Source organism: Microcaecilia unicolor, chromosome 2 (genome assembly GCF_901765095.1).
Source record: "Microcaecilia unicolor chromosome 2, aMicUni1.1, whole genome shotgun sequence".
Taxonomy (NCBI): domain Eukaryota; kingdom Metazoa; phylum Chordata; class Amphibia; order Gymnophiona; family Siphonopidae; genus Microcaecilia; species Microcaecilia unicolor.
The window spans coordinates 52,454,385-52,469,836 of NC_044032.1; the positions used below are offsets into that span (position 1 = coordinate 52,454,385).

General features: G+C 44.1%; 1 protein-coding gene across 2 annotated transcripts in view; it reads left to right on the top strand.

The window, feature by feature from the left end:
• The window catches only part of MAPK4 (mitogen-activated protein kinase 4), a 246,339-nt gene extending 231,461 nt beyond the window's left edge, over positions 1-14,878 (top strand). For both annotated transcript variants that reach the window (XM_030192943.1, XM_030192944.1), the window contains 2 exons: positions 5,898-6,099; positions 13,912-14,878. In XM_030192943.1, the coding sequence (XP_030048803.1) occupies positions 5,898-6,099; positions 13,912-14,596 (887 nt within the window). In that variant the 3' untranslated portion in view covers positions 14,597-14,878. The remainder of the gene's footprint in view (positions 1-5,897; positions 6,100-13,911) is intronic.
• The last annotated feature ends 574 nt before the right edge of the window (positions 14,879-15,452 follow it).

Consider the following 15,452-nt stretch of genomic DNA (forward strand, 5'->3'; position numbering starts at 1 on the left):
AATTCTAACTTTTTACTTTGCAACTGAAGTGAAGGAATGCCAGATGGTTCATATTATTTGAAAGTCTTGCCGGGCTGGGTCAGAAAGGTCAGAAAGACCCTTGTGAGGGATGGATTGCTAAATGCTGGCACAGCTGTAAACTATTATGAATGAACAAAGGAATGAGCCAGACATGCTGAAGTTTAAAAGGCTGAAATACTATTTCAGAAGTTCTTGATATGTAGATTTTGTTATAAGGAAATAGTTAGATTCTAAATAATTCTAGATATTCCTGATGTTTAGATATGTCTTATAAGAATGCTTACTTTAGAATATGTTGTATTCTGTGTAAATTAATAATTCTGTGTAGGATGTTTGTTCAACTCTGTGTTACTTTTAAAATGATCCTTTGTCTGCTGTTTAAGACTGCAGTTGAGGAGATCAACATATGGTTTGACTTAGCCATAGTTCTGGCTGGTGCAATGTATAAGCTGATAGGTGAAGAGGTCAGAACTAGTCAGCTCTCTTCTCCTTGATTAATTATAGGTAACTGTAGGAATAGTTTTGAAAGTATATCTGTATGCTATTAAGTAAGCCTGACTTTTGACCTCTTTAATGAATGCCAGAGTTTAGTTAGTAGGTAGTATGAAGCTGATTAGGAATATGAGAATAACCAATGTTAGATGGGGCCTCTTAGTCTCTAAGGGAATCCAGTTTAAGCTATAGATGAGACATCAATCATAATGAGAAATGTAAGAGACTGGAGACCAAATGTCTGGCATGAGGGGCCCCAGGTCACAGGTCAGTTTAGGATGTCTGGAACCTATGTAACTGATATTTCAAAAGTAATGATTGGTTGAGGCAAGGTAGCCAATCAGTTTCTTAACCAATTGGGAGTAAAGGGGGCTAGGCTAGGAGGAGGGCTTAGGACCCTATTTAAGTGGGAGCAGAAGCAGTTTACGTCAGAAAGAAAGGAAGGAGCTCAGAAGAAAGAGAAGGACAGAAGGAACAGACAGAAGAAGGAGAAGACAGCATAAGAAGAGAAGCAGCTGAGACAAAGACACAGAGAGCTGAGAGAAAGACCCAGAGAGCTAAGAGAAAGAGAAGAGAGCTAGAACTGATGTCTTGCTTTGTTTGCTGGCAAATAAAGAAGATTTCTCTCTCATACTGGTGTGTGCTGTCTGACTCCTGAAGTATCACAAATTCCTATCTCAATTCCTGCAACACAGGTACACACATCTCAGTAATAACTGATCATAATCTACCAAGTCAGAAGCACTTAGTAGTTCCAACATCAGAAGTAATACTGGATGAATTTTGCCCAAATGAGAATAACTGCAGCTGAGGCTGATTCAGTAACCGAACCTACCTAAATCCTGCTTATCCAGAATCAAACTTTCCCTGATCCTCTAGAAACTCACTAATTTGAAAAACAACTTTTTTCAATAGTCGTAGCAGGCCATTTACTATGTTACTATCCAGCTAATTTTCTAAAGAGATCCCCGGCCATCTTCCAACACAAATCGGGAGATGGCCGGCGATCTCCTGAAACCGGCTAAATCAGCATAATCGAAAGCCGATTTTAGCTGGGTTCAACTGCTTTCTGTCGCGGAGCCGGCGAAAGTTCAAGGGGGCATGTCAGTAGGGTAGTGAAGGCAGGAGGGGGGTGGGATGGGGGCGTGCTCACGAGATGGCCGGCTTCGCCCGATAATGGAAAAAAAAAGCCAGGCTTGATGAGCATTTCGCTGGCTTTACTTGGTCCCTTTTTTTTCAACGACCAAACTTCAAAAAGGAGCCCCAACTGACCAAATGACCACAGGAGGGAATCGGGGATCACCTCCCCTTACTCCCCCAGTGGTCACCAACCCCCTCCTACCCAAAAAAACACAAAAAAAACTTTTTTGCTAGCCTGAAATGTCATACCCAGCTCCATGAGAGCAGTATGCAAGTCCCTGGAGCAGTTTTTAGTGGGTGCTGTGCACTTCAGGCATGTGGACCCAGGCCCATCCCCCTCCCTACCTGTTACACTTGTGGTGGTAAATGGGAGCCCTCCAATCCCCCCCAAAACCCACTGTACCCACATGTAGGTGCCCCCCTTCATCCCTAGGGGCTATGGTAGTTGTGTACAGTTGTGGGTAGTGGGTTTTGGGGGGGGATTTGGGGGGGGCTCAGCATACAAGGTAAAGGAGCTATGTACCTGGGAGCTATTTTTTTTATTTTATTTTTAGAAGTGCCCCCTAGGGTGCCCGGTTGGTGTCCTGGCATGTGAGGGGGGCCAGTGCACTACAAATGCTGGCTCCTCCCACGACCAAATGCCTTTCATTTGGCCGGGTTTGAGATCGCTGGCATTAGTTTCCATTATCGCCATCTCAAACATTTAGCCAGGGCCAACCGTATTAGCGAAGAAAAAGATGGCCAGCCATCTTTTTTGAAAATATGGTTGGCTCCGCCCATTTGCAGAGCCAGCCACAGAGTTGGCTGGCGCCGTTCGATTATGCCCCTCCACGTTATGTTCTTTTAAGGAGGGCAGAAAGCTTCTCTGACTTAAGAAGGCATTAACCAGTTCCTACAAACCAGTTTATTTATTTATTGGGATTTATTAACCACCTTTATGAAGAGATTCATCCAAGGCAGAGTACAGCTGGTACAGTTTAACATAAAACTTACAATTTTGTTAACAGCATAACAATAGTAAAATAACCAGGAATAAACTAAATACAATAAGTGAGGTAAACTTGAAATGTATAGCAGTCTCTCATAAACCCCCTTCAATAAATACAATACAGCAGGGTCCATACCAGTGGCGTAGCCACAGGTGAGCCTGGGTGGGCCGGGGCCCATCCACTTAGGGCTCAGGCCTACCCAACAGCAGCACATATTTAGTGCTAGCTAGTGGGGATCCCAAGCTGCGCCAGCTGAAGACCTCCCCCTGATGGTGCTGAAACACTGCTTTCCACTTCAGCAGTCTAAGCTTCCTAAGCTGCTGATACTGGCCTCATCGCATTGGGGGGGGGGAGGGGGGAGGGTAGGAGAACACTTGATGCCCACCCACTTCTTGACTAGGCCCACCCAAAATCTGCTGTCTGGCTACGCCCTTGGTCCGTACTACTATGTGTTGAACACAATATCCCCAATAGCACTGCAGTCAAAATTTAGAAACAGAATTAAAGTATCAAAAGTATTGTCCAGCTTCTAATTATTGCCAGCATCCTTTGCATTGTATACACACGAATTGTAATCAGAAAGGGGCCCAGTAATTGACGTCAAATTAAAGTCCTCTGTTTAGTGCAAAAAATGAGATGCCAGAAAGGTCCACATTCGGATAATTTTATTCTGAGCCTTTCCAGGAAGGTCTCATTAATTAACAGAGAGTGCATGAAACATCTCCCTAGGTTTGTTAGCTGCAGAATTGATGTTAATGGAGCAAAAATGTTTTTAGCAATGTGCACAGCCTTCAAATAAAGTCATGCCTAACTTCACCAACATCACTGAATGGAGAGATGAATTGTCTTAAAAGCAATCAAAATTGTTATGGGTAAGCAGCAAAGATAAAACCGTCCCTGTACAGGATCCACTGTTGAAAAGGATGTGGATAACCCTATTAAAAAAACAATTGCCAGATAGATCTGGCTATAGAATTTGCTAGACACTGGAAGGAATTTATTGGCATCTTTTTGTCATCTCAATCTTATTTGATCTTTAGGAGAAAAGTTAAGACAATACTGTTTCGGACATTTGTACTGCAGAATAGTATATAATTCTCTTTGATCAACCTTGTTTTTTGCCCAGAGGATTGTTCTGGCTTCCTTATTTATTGTTCCCTGCTCTGAACTGCAAGGTGAATATGAGATATGAGATTGGATGTTAATTGTATGTTTTATATTAAACTGTACCTGCTGTACACTGCCTTGGGCGAATCTCTTCATAAAGGCGGTTAATAAATTCCAATAAATAAATAAATAGCCAAAAGCTATGCAGTTAAATAGGGCGGGATTTGGACGTGGGACTAAAAGTTATACAGAGGGTGACGAAAGTTTTGCTGTGTATGTAAAACTGAACACAGAAATAGGAGGTATAGCTATGTTCAGGCTTGATTGCAATGCCCGGTTGAGAATCCATATGACATTATGGGAGCAATTCTATAAGTGGACACCTCTATTTAGGGGTGCTGCTGCTGTGCAGCGAGAACCTATTGTATAACAACACCTGGATGCCCGGATTCTATTATAGTGCACTTAGCATAATCCAGTATCAGCACGCCTTACATTTCGGTGCCCGTAATTACACCAGCCATAGTCCTGGGGTAACTGTGGGTACCTAAATCCATCAAGGGTGTGCAGAACTTTATTCTGTATCCCCGCCCCATGTCTCTCCCATGAACCACCTTGTGAACGCCCCCTTACAGCTACGCACTATTCCCCAGGTTCTATATATGACACTCAGATTTGTAGGCCCAAATTTGTGCAGGCACCCAAGATGTGCACTCAAATTTATTGAGTAACGAGCCCTTACCTATTAATTATAGGGTGCCAACAACCAATTATTGAAGTTAATTGGCACTCATTAAAATGTATAAGGCATGGTGCCTAACTCTACTAGTGTGTAACTGAAAAGGGTGCGTGGCCGTAGGTGTGTCAAAGACGTTCCGACAAGTTGCACACAAAGTTCTAGAATATGGGCTCAGTGCATCTAACTTGGGCGCCAGCATTTACATCAGGTTTCAGCAGGTGTAGATCTGGTGCCTAAGGCATGGGAATCAGCGTTATGAGCTATTCTATAAATGGCAGTCGCCCTTTATAGAAAGCAGTGGCGTAGCCACAGGTGGGCCTGGGTGGACCAGGGCCCACCCACTTAGGGCTCAAGCCCACCCAACAGTAACACACTTTTAGCAGTAGCTGGTGAGGATTCCAAGCTCCACCAGCTGAAGTCTTTCCTCTGATTGTAACAAAAATGCTACTCGCCACAATACCTGCACCTGCGCATTCTCAGTTTTCAGTACATGCCTGCTGCAGAATGCTAAGGTGGAAAGAAACGTTTTCCCGCCAGCTGAGATATTTTTTTGGTGGTGGTGGTGAGTGGAGAACACTTGGTGCCCACCCACTTCTTGCCTAGGCCCACCCAAAATCTGTTGTCTGGCTATGCCCCTGATAGAAAGCCCTTAGGATTAAATTCTATATATTACTTCGAGATTTATGAGTGGAAATCAAAGTGTATCCTATAAAGTATGCTTTAATTTAGGTATACTTTACAGAATAAGCCTAAATTTCCATTAAATTTATAGAATATGCCGAGCACCGGTCCGTGCGACTAAATTTAATAGTGGGCAATTACGCCAAGTAAAACTTGGTGTAAATCTCAATGCCTAAGTTAAGTGCAGAGCAGATGTATTCTATAACAACATACATAGATTTTAGAAATGCCCATTCCATGCCTATAATCATGCCCACTTTTCAACTATTCAACTTATATTTACGCACACCACGTTACAGAATATGCTTAGCATGTGGTTTGTGTAAATTCTAATTAATGCCAATTAGTGCCGATAATTGGTTAACATCCAATTATCAGCGCTGATTATCTTGTAATTCAGTTACGTTCATGGTTATGGAATATGCTTCAATTTCCATGCGGGAATCTTGGTGTGATACATAGAATCCCAGGCTTAATGTCTATTTTTTTGGCACACATTTTAGAACATCATTTATAGAATTCCCCCCATGCCACTTACGTGTAACCTTGCAGAATAGCGCTTAGGTGTTGTGCTGTATTCTGTGCATTTACGTTTGCAAGGGGTATGTAAACATGGGCACACTGTTATACAGTTATCCTTCACATTGATAAAATATCCATATAATTTTATGCACTGGCCATTCCACTGATTATTTACTTGAATATGTTGTTTTGTTTGCAATTCACAGCTATTGATTTCCTGGAGAGGATATTGACCTTTAACCCTATGGATCGGTTAACGGCAGAGGTAGCTTTGCAGCATCCCTACATGTCCCCATATTCCTGCCCTGAGGACGAGCCGATCTCCCAGCATCCATTCAGGATTGAGGATGAGATTGATGACATTCTGCTGATGGAAGCCAGCCAGAGCGAGATCTCAAACTGGGACAGGTACAACATTAGTGTCTTATAACACTCACTGCTGCTGCTATAGAGCTTAAAAAAAAGTGATCCTAGAGCTGTCCAAAGACTGTGCAGTTAACAAAATCTATCCCACCAAAATTCAAATTTCTCATTATGAAATGGAACATATGCAAATTTTTATCCTTTGCAGCTGCTCCTCTAAGTTTTTTTTCACTATTCTTCTCATTTTATCATAATCTCCTTTTAGAAAGTTAAATGCTAATGTATTGGATTTCCTCTGTGTACTTACTCCAGAGCTTATATCAAATATGATCATACTAGCCGTTGAGCCCATAAAAACAGGCTGGTATTGCCCCCCCCCCCCCCCCCCCCCGCGAGGTCGCCACCGTTCCCCACCCTCCTCGGAGTCGCCGCCGCCACCCCTCCACCCGGCCCGGGACCTCTCTTCGCTTCTGAATTTACACATCCATTTGCCGAACGCAGCAAGGCACATCAGCTGAGCTGCTGTGGGCCCTTCCTTCTCTGCCTGTGGCCCCGCCCTCCTGTGACGTAACGTCAGCGAGGGCGGGACACAGGCAGAGAAGGAAGTGGCAACTCAGCTGATGTGCATTGCTGCGTTGGGCGAATGGATGTGTAAGTTCAGAAGGGAAGAGAGGGCCCGGGCCGGGTGGAGGGGTGGCGGCGACAGCAGCGACTTCGAGTGGGGGGGGGAGCGGTAGCAACCTCGGTGGCGCAGTTTCCCTCTCTGTCCCCCCCCCCCCCCCCCGTCATCACGTATTGACGCGGGGGCGGGACAGAGAGGGAAGTCTCTACTGCGCATTTGCGAGTGAGTCGGTCACTCGCCGTTTATATGTTTGATTATGATCACTGTTATCAAGCGGCCCCAGCATCATTACCTCCAGCACCAGATCATGCACTCCACTAAGGACTAGGTCTAGAATTGTTCCTTCTCTGTTTGGCTCCTGTATGAGTTGTTCCATAAAGCAGTCCTTGATTTCATCAAGCAATTTTACCTCCCTAGCATGCTCCGATGTTAATTTCTGATAACATTTCTACATCTGTCAGTTCATGCTGGCCAGGTGAATGGTAGTACACTCCTGTCACTAACCTTTTCCCCTTTACACATGGAATTTCAATGTGTTTTCTGTGTCCTGCAGAATTTTCAATCTGTTTGATTCAAGGCCCTCCTTAACATACAATAACACCCCTCCACCAATTCGATCCACCCTATCACGAATATCATAGTGTCCTACTAGTTATCCTCCTTCCACCAGGCCTCAGAGTTGCCTATTATATCTAACTTTTCATTTAGTGCAATTTATTTTAACTCTCCCATCTTATTTCTTAGGCTTCTGCCATTCTCATATAGACATTTCAAGCTATATTTGTTGTTCCTATTTACATCTTGCTCAGAGGTTGACAGTGATAATTTGCAATCTTTTGTCTGCTTTTTATTTAAAGACACATAAAGGCATATTTTCAAAGCACTTAGACTTACAAAGTTCCATAGTAACCAAGTGCTTTGAAAATGAGCCCCTTGGTCTGCTATATAATCTCTGTTGCAACCTTGCTATCAGGATACCCTATCTTCCCTGTTTTGGTGATATCTTTGAAAGATACCTTGTTCCGAAACATCCGCTTTTGAATGACTGTCGGTCTTCCCCTAGTTTATAGTTTAAAAGCTGCTCTATCTCCTTTTTAAATGCCGATGCCAGCAGCTTGGTCCCACCCTGGTTAAGGTGGAGCCCATCATTATGGAATAGGCTCCCCCTTCCCCAGAATGTTACCCAGTTCCTTACAAATCTGAATCCCTCCTCCCTGCACCAATTCCTCATCCACACATTGAGACTCCAAAGCTCTGCCTGTCTCTTGGGCCCTGTGCATGGAACGGGGTGCACTTCAGAAAATGCTACCTAAGAGCCTAAATTTGGCTTCGAGAACCTCCCTTCCACATTTTCCTATGTCATTGGTAACTACATGTACCAAGACAGCTGGCTCCTCCTCAGCACTATCTAAAATCCTATCTAGGTAATGCGTGAGGTCCGCCACCTTCGCACCAGGTGATCCTCAAGTCCACCAGCCACCCAGCTGTCTACATGCCTAATAATTGAATCACCAGCTACAATAGCTATCCTAACCCTTCCCTCCTAGGGAGAAGCTCCTGGAGACGCATCCTCAGTGTGAGAGGATACTGCATCCCCTGGTGGGCTGGTCCTGGCTACAGGATTACTTCCAGCTTCACCAGGGTGATGTTGTCCTTTTAGAAGGCATCCCTCCTCCAAGGCAAATATTTGAAAGGTATTAATCTTCAAACAAACCTTTTCCAGAGATGGGAACTAGAGGACATGAATTGAGGTTGCAGGGGGACTGACTCAGAAATAATGTCAGGAAGTACTTTTTCACATAAAGAGTGGTTGATACCTGGAACGCCCTCCCACAGAAGGTGGTGGAGGTGAAAATGGTAATGGAATTCAGAAATGCGTGGGATAAACACAAAGGAATACTGTATAGAAGGCAATTGGGAAGCAAAGCCAGTGCTAGGCAGACTTCTATGCTCTGTGCCCTGATGATGGCTGAACAGACTCAACTTCAGTAGCTAGAGAACAAGGCCAGTGCTGGGCAGACTTCTAATGTCTGTGCACTGATTGTGGCTGGAAAGATCTGGATGGGCTGGAGTGGGGCTTCAATGACCACTTCAGAAGTTGAAAAACGAGGCCAGTGCCAGGCAGACGTCTACAGTCTGCCCTGAAAATAGCAAGGACAAATCAAGATCAAGTATACATATGTAACATAGTAAATGACGGCAGAAAAAGACCTGCATGGTCCATCCAGTCTGCCCAACAAGATAAACTCATATGTGCTTCTTTTTGTGTATACCCTACTTTGATTTGTACCTGTCCTCTTCAGGGCACAGACCGTATAAGTCTGCCCAGCACTATCCCCGCCTCCCGCCACCGGCTCTGCCACCCAATCTCCACTAAGCTTCTGAGGATCCCTTCCTTCTGAACAGGATTCCTTTATGTTTATCCCACGCGTGTTTGAATTCTATTACCATTTTCATTTCCACCACCTCCCGCGGGAGGGCATTCCAAGCATCCACTAGTCTCTCCGTGAAAAAATACTTCCTGACATTTTTCTTGAGTCTGCTCCCCTTCAATCTCATTTCATGTCCTCTCATTCTACCACCTTCGCACCTCATAGTATCGCATCATACCTTATGCTATGAGTTTATCTTGTTGGGAAGACTGGATGGACTGTACAGGTCTTTGCCATCATCTACTATGTTACTATGTGTAGGTTGCAGAGTTTCCTCCACTGATTAGTTTCTATATTTATAGTTGTAAATTAGATGCTCCTCCTGTACATTCAACTGCATGCTTGTGCATTTCTGCATGCATTTTATTAAAGGCTCTATATGGGCAGATCATTTTCTAAAATACTACTGGAATTTTACATATCCCAACCTGGACACTTCAGTTCTGATCTCTACATTCTATCTAAAATGGGCCTTGTGATACATATTCTTATAAAAATCTACTGAGCATGAAACTATCAAAAAGCTAACAAGGAAGACGAAAGGAACCATAGAAGATGATAATAGTGAAATGTGGCAGCACATAGGAGGGTTTTATCCAAAGACCTTCAGGAACCATCACATGCTTTTTCATGTGCACAAGACAGATATTATTTTTAACATTTTTTTGCTCGTGAAGTTTAAGGTGTAAACTGCTGCGCTTTCAAAACCTTTAAAGGGAAAGGGAAATGGGACTTGATATACCACCTTTCTGTGGAATTTTGCAACTACATTCAAAGTGGTTTACATATATACAGGAACTTATTTTGTACCTGGGGCAATGGAGGGTTAAGTGACTTGCCCACAGTCACAAGGAGCTGCAGTGGGAATCGAACCCACTTCCCCAGGATCAAAGTCTGCTGCACTAACCACTAGGTTTCTCCTCCACTAACATGTCCAATAAACATTCATCAAAAGCACCTGCTATTCATTTGAATGATTCGTATGAAAGTTATACTTCCCTTTGATGTAAAGAACATGTCCAATAATCTTCTTTAAACCATGCCTCTATGAACTCATCAGACATTTCATTCCAGAGAGCATCAAACATCCATCAAACTTTAAGAAATGGACTATAGTTCAAAATACTACAGCAGGGATTAAATGCTTTCCTGTGCATAAGCCCATTTCAGCAAACATCAGCTTTCAAATTCCCATTCCGCCTATGCTTGTGGAAGCACATAGTGCATCATTCAATAAACTTGCATGCACTATTTTACGCTTACCCGCAGATTCTATATATGGCGCCTGAAAATCCCTGCGGAAACCGAAGCATATTCTATAACAATGCGCATAACTTAATTGGTGAACTACCTATTCAGCGCTATTAATTTGATGTTAATAAGCAATTATCAGCACTAATTGGCATTGAGATTTACGCGCAGAACTCGCTAAGTGTATTCTATAATGTGGTGCGCCAAAATTCTAAGTCACATAGTTGCAAAGGGGGCATGACCATGGGCAGGGCATGGGCATTTCTAAAATCTTATGTGCATTATTAATTTAGGTGTCAGAATTTACACCAAGTAGAATGTGGTCTAAATGGACATGACCAAATTTGGTCGCATGGTGAGCTACTCAGTTTATTCTATATACCGCGTGGAAATTCAAGTCTATTCTATAAAATTTAGGCATAATTATAGAATACGACTAGCGTGTGGATTTTTCCGGGGCCATATATAGAATCTAGCCCTCAGTGCACAAAGTTGTGCACACGAGTTATAGAGTAGTGTCCGTTATGCACATCCCCCCTCCCCTGGGTGATGTGTCATCACCATTGCTATGTCATCACCATGACATCACAGCTCATACCCAGAAGCACAGGAACAGGATGTGGCACCTTGTTTTTGCAATGCTGGTTTTGGAACAGAATCAGGCTGCAGTGATAGTGGTAAGGAAGAGACACAGGTTTGGGTGGCTTATGGCGCTTTTGACTGGGGTGGCATCGAATTGACATTTGCTCTCCATGCTACCATGTAGCAACACCGATGTGCTTTCAACTTGATAATTTTCATATTTTGTTTTCATTACCTAGTGGCAGTAGGAGGTAGGATAGTCTCTGTCAGGGACTTTTAATTGGTTTTTATGCATAACAGTGGCGTAGCCACAGGTGGGCCGGGGCCCACCCACTTAGAGCTCAGGCCCACCCAACAGTAGCACACATTTAGCGGTAGCTGGTGGGGATCTCAAGCTCTGCCAGCTGAAGACTTCCCCCTGATGGTAACGAAAATGCTACTCTCCACGATACTGGGACCTGCGCATGCTCAGTTTTCAGCACATGCCTGCTGCAGACTGCCAAGGTGGAAAGATGCATTTTCCTGCCAGCTGAGATATGTTTTTGGTGGGGGAGAGAACACTCGGTGCCCACCCACTTCTTGCCTAGGCCCACCCAAAATCTGTTGTCTGGCTAAGCCCCTGATGCATAATAATAGCTCCTTTAGGCAAATAATATTTTACAGAGTTCAGTCATGTGGGTACTGTTTAGCGTACTTGTCCTCATGTTAAAACCCCAGGCCCACCCAACAGAGTTAAGAAAGCACAAGACAAGCTTCGAACAACCTTAGTGGTTGGGAAGTGAGGGTAAACCTGGAGAATCAGGTAGAGGAGTGGGGGATGAGATTAGATGGACCTTGCATTCATATTCTTAGCTTTTTTTTTTTTTGGCCCCAGATACAACATGATTTGAGTCAGTCATTGCAAAGTCCTTTCCATGGCAATTTCTTGGACTCCGACCCATTTGACATTGACCCTTAGATGTTGATCCTATAGCAGTGTGCCTACTTTTAGGTGATAAGAATGTACCTGTTTGAAGCCTATTCTATAAAGTAAAGTTTGTACCCACTTTTTTTGATAGTATATTATTAGCACAACTCAAATATGCAATTATATGTTAAGCACAAACACGCCAACCATACAGCTGATGTAAATGCTTGCACCTAGACTGTGAAAACACATGCATAGATTATAGTATTTTTTAATTGATGGGGTCGATATTCAAAGCAATTTAACTGGCTGGAAACAGCTCCTGGCTGGTCAAATCACCTGCTAGTGCCAAACCAGCTATTTTGGGGGCATTCCAAGGGTGGTATCAGCATTTAACTGGCCAGGTTAACCGCATAAAAGTCAGTCCTACCTTTATGCTGTAAGCCATAGCCAGTAAAGTGCCAAATATTGCAGTTAACCAGCTATGCCTTAGCCAGCTCCATAAACTCAGAAATTCAATGCCAGTGCCCAGACATGGCCCGACCTTGAATTTCCAGGTTTAGCGCTGGTGGCGGCCAGCAAAATTTTGATTGCCACTGGCTAAATATTGGGCCCAATGTGCACAACTGTGTACCCTGGCAGCGCCCTGCCTAAATATCGGGCCCAATGTGCATAACTGTGCACCCTGCCAGCGCCCTGCCTAAACTCCTTACTGCATTTATTACGTCATCGGCTTTTGCTGGCAAGACGGTGTTTGTTTTGCAGAGCGATTTTCGACTTGGGTTCACAAGGCATTTTAGCGGCCAGAATCTTCACTTCTCCTTTAGATCGAGTCTTGTCACCATCACGTGAGAGATTGGTTTTGACCCCTGAGGCAGGCCTTGCTGCCGAAACATGTCTGTGTCGGGTCGTTTTTATGCCTTTTATTATATAGACTCTTACATTACATGCCTTTTATGAGAAAGACTTTTATGTTTTAATTTCCTCTTTGAGTTCACGTCACTTTTTTGTTTTATGGCTCACGCCTACTTGAGGGACCTGTCCTCCTTTTTTCCTTTTCTGCCTAAACCCCTGCCACATGAGCCCCCACCTCCAAAGTAAGCACCATTGAATACTGATACATATTTACAGAGTAACACATAGCCAGAAACCACTGATGTATGCACAGATGTGTTCACGTACACCTGTAAACAACTAGAATACCAGCATTTACACCTAAATATAAGTAACATAGTAGATGACGGCAGAAAAAGACCCGCACGGTCCATCCAGTCTGCCCAACAAGACAAACTCATATGTGCTACTTTTTGTGTATACCCTACCTTGATCTGTACCTGTCCTCTCCAGGGCACAGACCGTACAAGTCTGCCCAGCACTATCCCCGCCTCCCAACCACCAGCCACGCCTCCCACCACCGGCTCTGGCACAGTCCGTATAAGTCTGTCCAGCACTATCCCCACCTCCCAACCACGCCTCCCACCACCGGCTCTGGCACAGACCGTATAAGTCTGCCCAGCATTATCCCCGCCTCCCAACCACCAGCCCCGCCTCCCACCACCGGCTCTGGCACAGTCCGTATAAGTCTGCCCAGCACTATCCCCACCTCCCACCCACCAGTCCCGCCTCCCACCACCAGCTCTGGCACAGTCCGTATAAGTCTGCCCAGCACTATCCCCACCTCCCAACCACCAGTCCCGCCTCCCACCACCGGCTCTGGCACAGACCGTATAACTACTACTACTACTACTTAACATTTCTAAAGCGCTACTAGGGTTACGCAGTGCTGTACAATTTACATAGAGGGACAGTCCCTGCTCAAAGAGCTTATAATCTAGTATAAGTCTGCCCAGCACTATCCCCGCCTCCCAACCACCAGCCCCGCCTCCCACCACCGGCTCTGCCACCCAATCTCAGCTAAGCTCCTTATAGAATTAACCCCCTAGTGGGGCAAACTTCTTCACTTGAAAAGAGATGTTTTAGTATTAGAAAGATTTGTGTTGTCTTGGCAGAATAATCTAACCTGTGCCCTACAATAGTTTTATATATTATTTTTAATTTTCTAGATACCAAGTTAACCTGTCTACAGATCTAGAGTGGCGGCAAGGCAGATATCATGGCGCGAGTGAGGTACAGCGAGACCCTCGGGCTGGTTCAGAATCCTTTGCCGAAGAAGCCCAGGTTGATCCACGCAAGTATTCTCAGAGCAGCTCAGAAAGGTACTCGGAACAGTCTCATTCTTCAGTGGATCGTATGCTTGAAGCAGACTACGGAAGATCGTGCGATTATAAAGTGGGATCACCTTCCTATTTAGACAAACTGCTGTGGAGGGATAATAAGCCACATCACTACTCAGAGCCTAAGCTTATTTTAGACTTGTCACACTGGAAAAGATCGACTATTGCTCCCCCTGGAGAGACCTCTCCTGAAAAAGAGCCATCCAGTCTCTTTCTGGAGATTGCTCAATGGGTAAAGAATACTCAGTCGAGACTCGAGTACCCTCCTAGCCCTTCTCCGGAAATTCAAAGTCATGGACAGCCGTCTTCTCCTACTGGCGAGGAATCCGAGGATATCAACAGTGGAACAGAGTCTCAATTTGACTTGGATGTTTTCATCTCCAGGGCGCTAAAGCTGTGTACAAAACCCGAGGATCTGCCAGACAGCAAACTCAGCGATATCAATGGGGCTTGTATTTCTGAACATCCCGGTGAAATTGTACAGACAGATGTGTATCATAAAGAGAGATGGTAGTGCAGTAGCCTTCCTTTAGGCACCAATAACATTAAAATGATAATCTCTCTGTAAGTATGTGACCCTTAATAATGTATTACTTAGAGTATGTTGACCAGAATGTAATGAAATGTTTTACTTTTCAGAGTTGATTGCACATTGAATGCCTTTTAATAAGGGGCATGCATGAATTGCAGCTCCGATTTCAAGGCCTTGTAAATGCACATAAAACCAACAATTTCTTTTTCTGTTTCAACATTTTATTGATGACTCATCAGAACAAATTCACATTCCATCTTTAAAACATACCAAACACAATACTGAACACTAAACAGTAAAAACTGATGTTTAGTCTAGTCATTCAACTTGTACCCATTTTCTCCCCCTCCCCCCCAGAACCCCTCCCTCCCCTTGTACTGATACCGTCCTCCCGTTTACCATTTGTCCCACCCCTTTCTCCCTCCCCCCCTTTTTTTGTTATGTATCTTATCCATTGATATTTCTGATCATGTCCGACAATTTCTTTTTAAACAAAGGAGGTGTAATTCAGAACACTACTCCTAGAAACCAAAAAAAAAAAAGATTTGTTTGGCATCATTAAAAGTAGCCCCTTCTGATGAGCCGAGAGCTTCCAATTTAACCACTGGCTAAAGGCAGCACTTACAGTTGTAGAATATTCTGAAGACCATGAAACCTCCTCACTTTTGAACTCTTGATTTCATATCATTTCCAGAAATGCCGAGTTCCCCAGTTCCAGGCTGGAGATTCTTTGGCCAGTCCAGAGTAATATGGGATTTGTAGTGCCTGATCCTGCCCATTGAAATCAGTGCTGCAGGTCCCTTAATGCACCAGGATGGGCTGGTCAGAATTCCAGGAC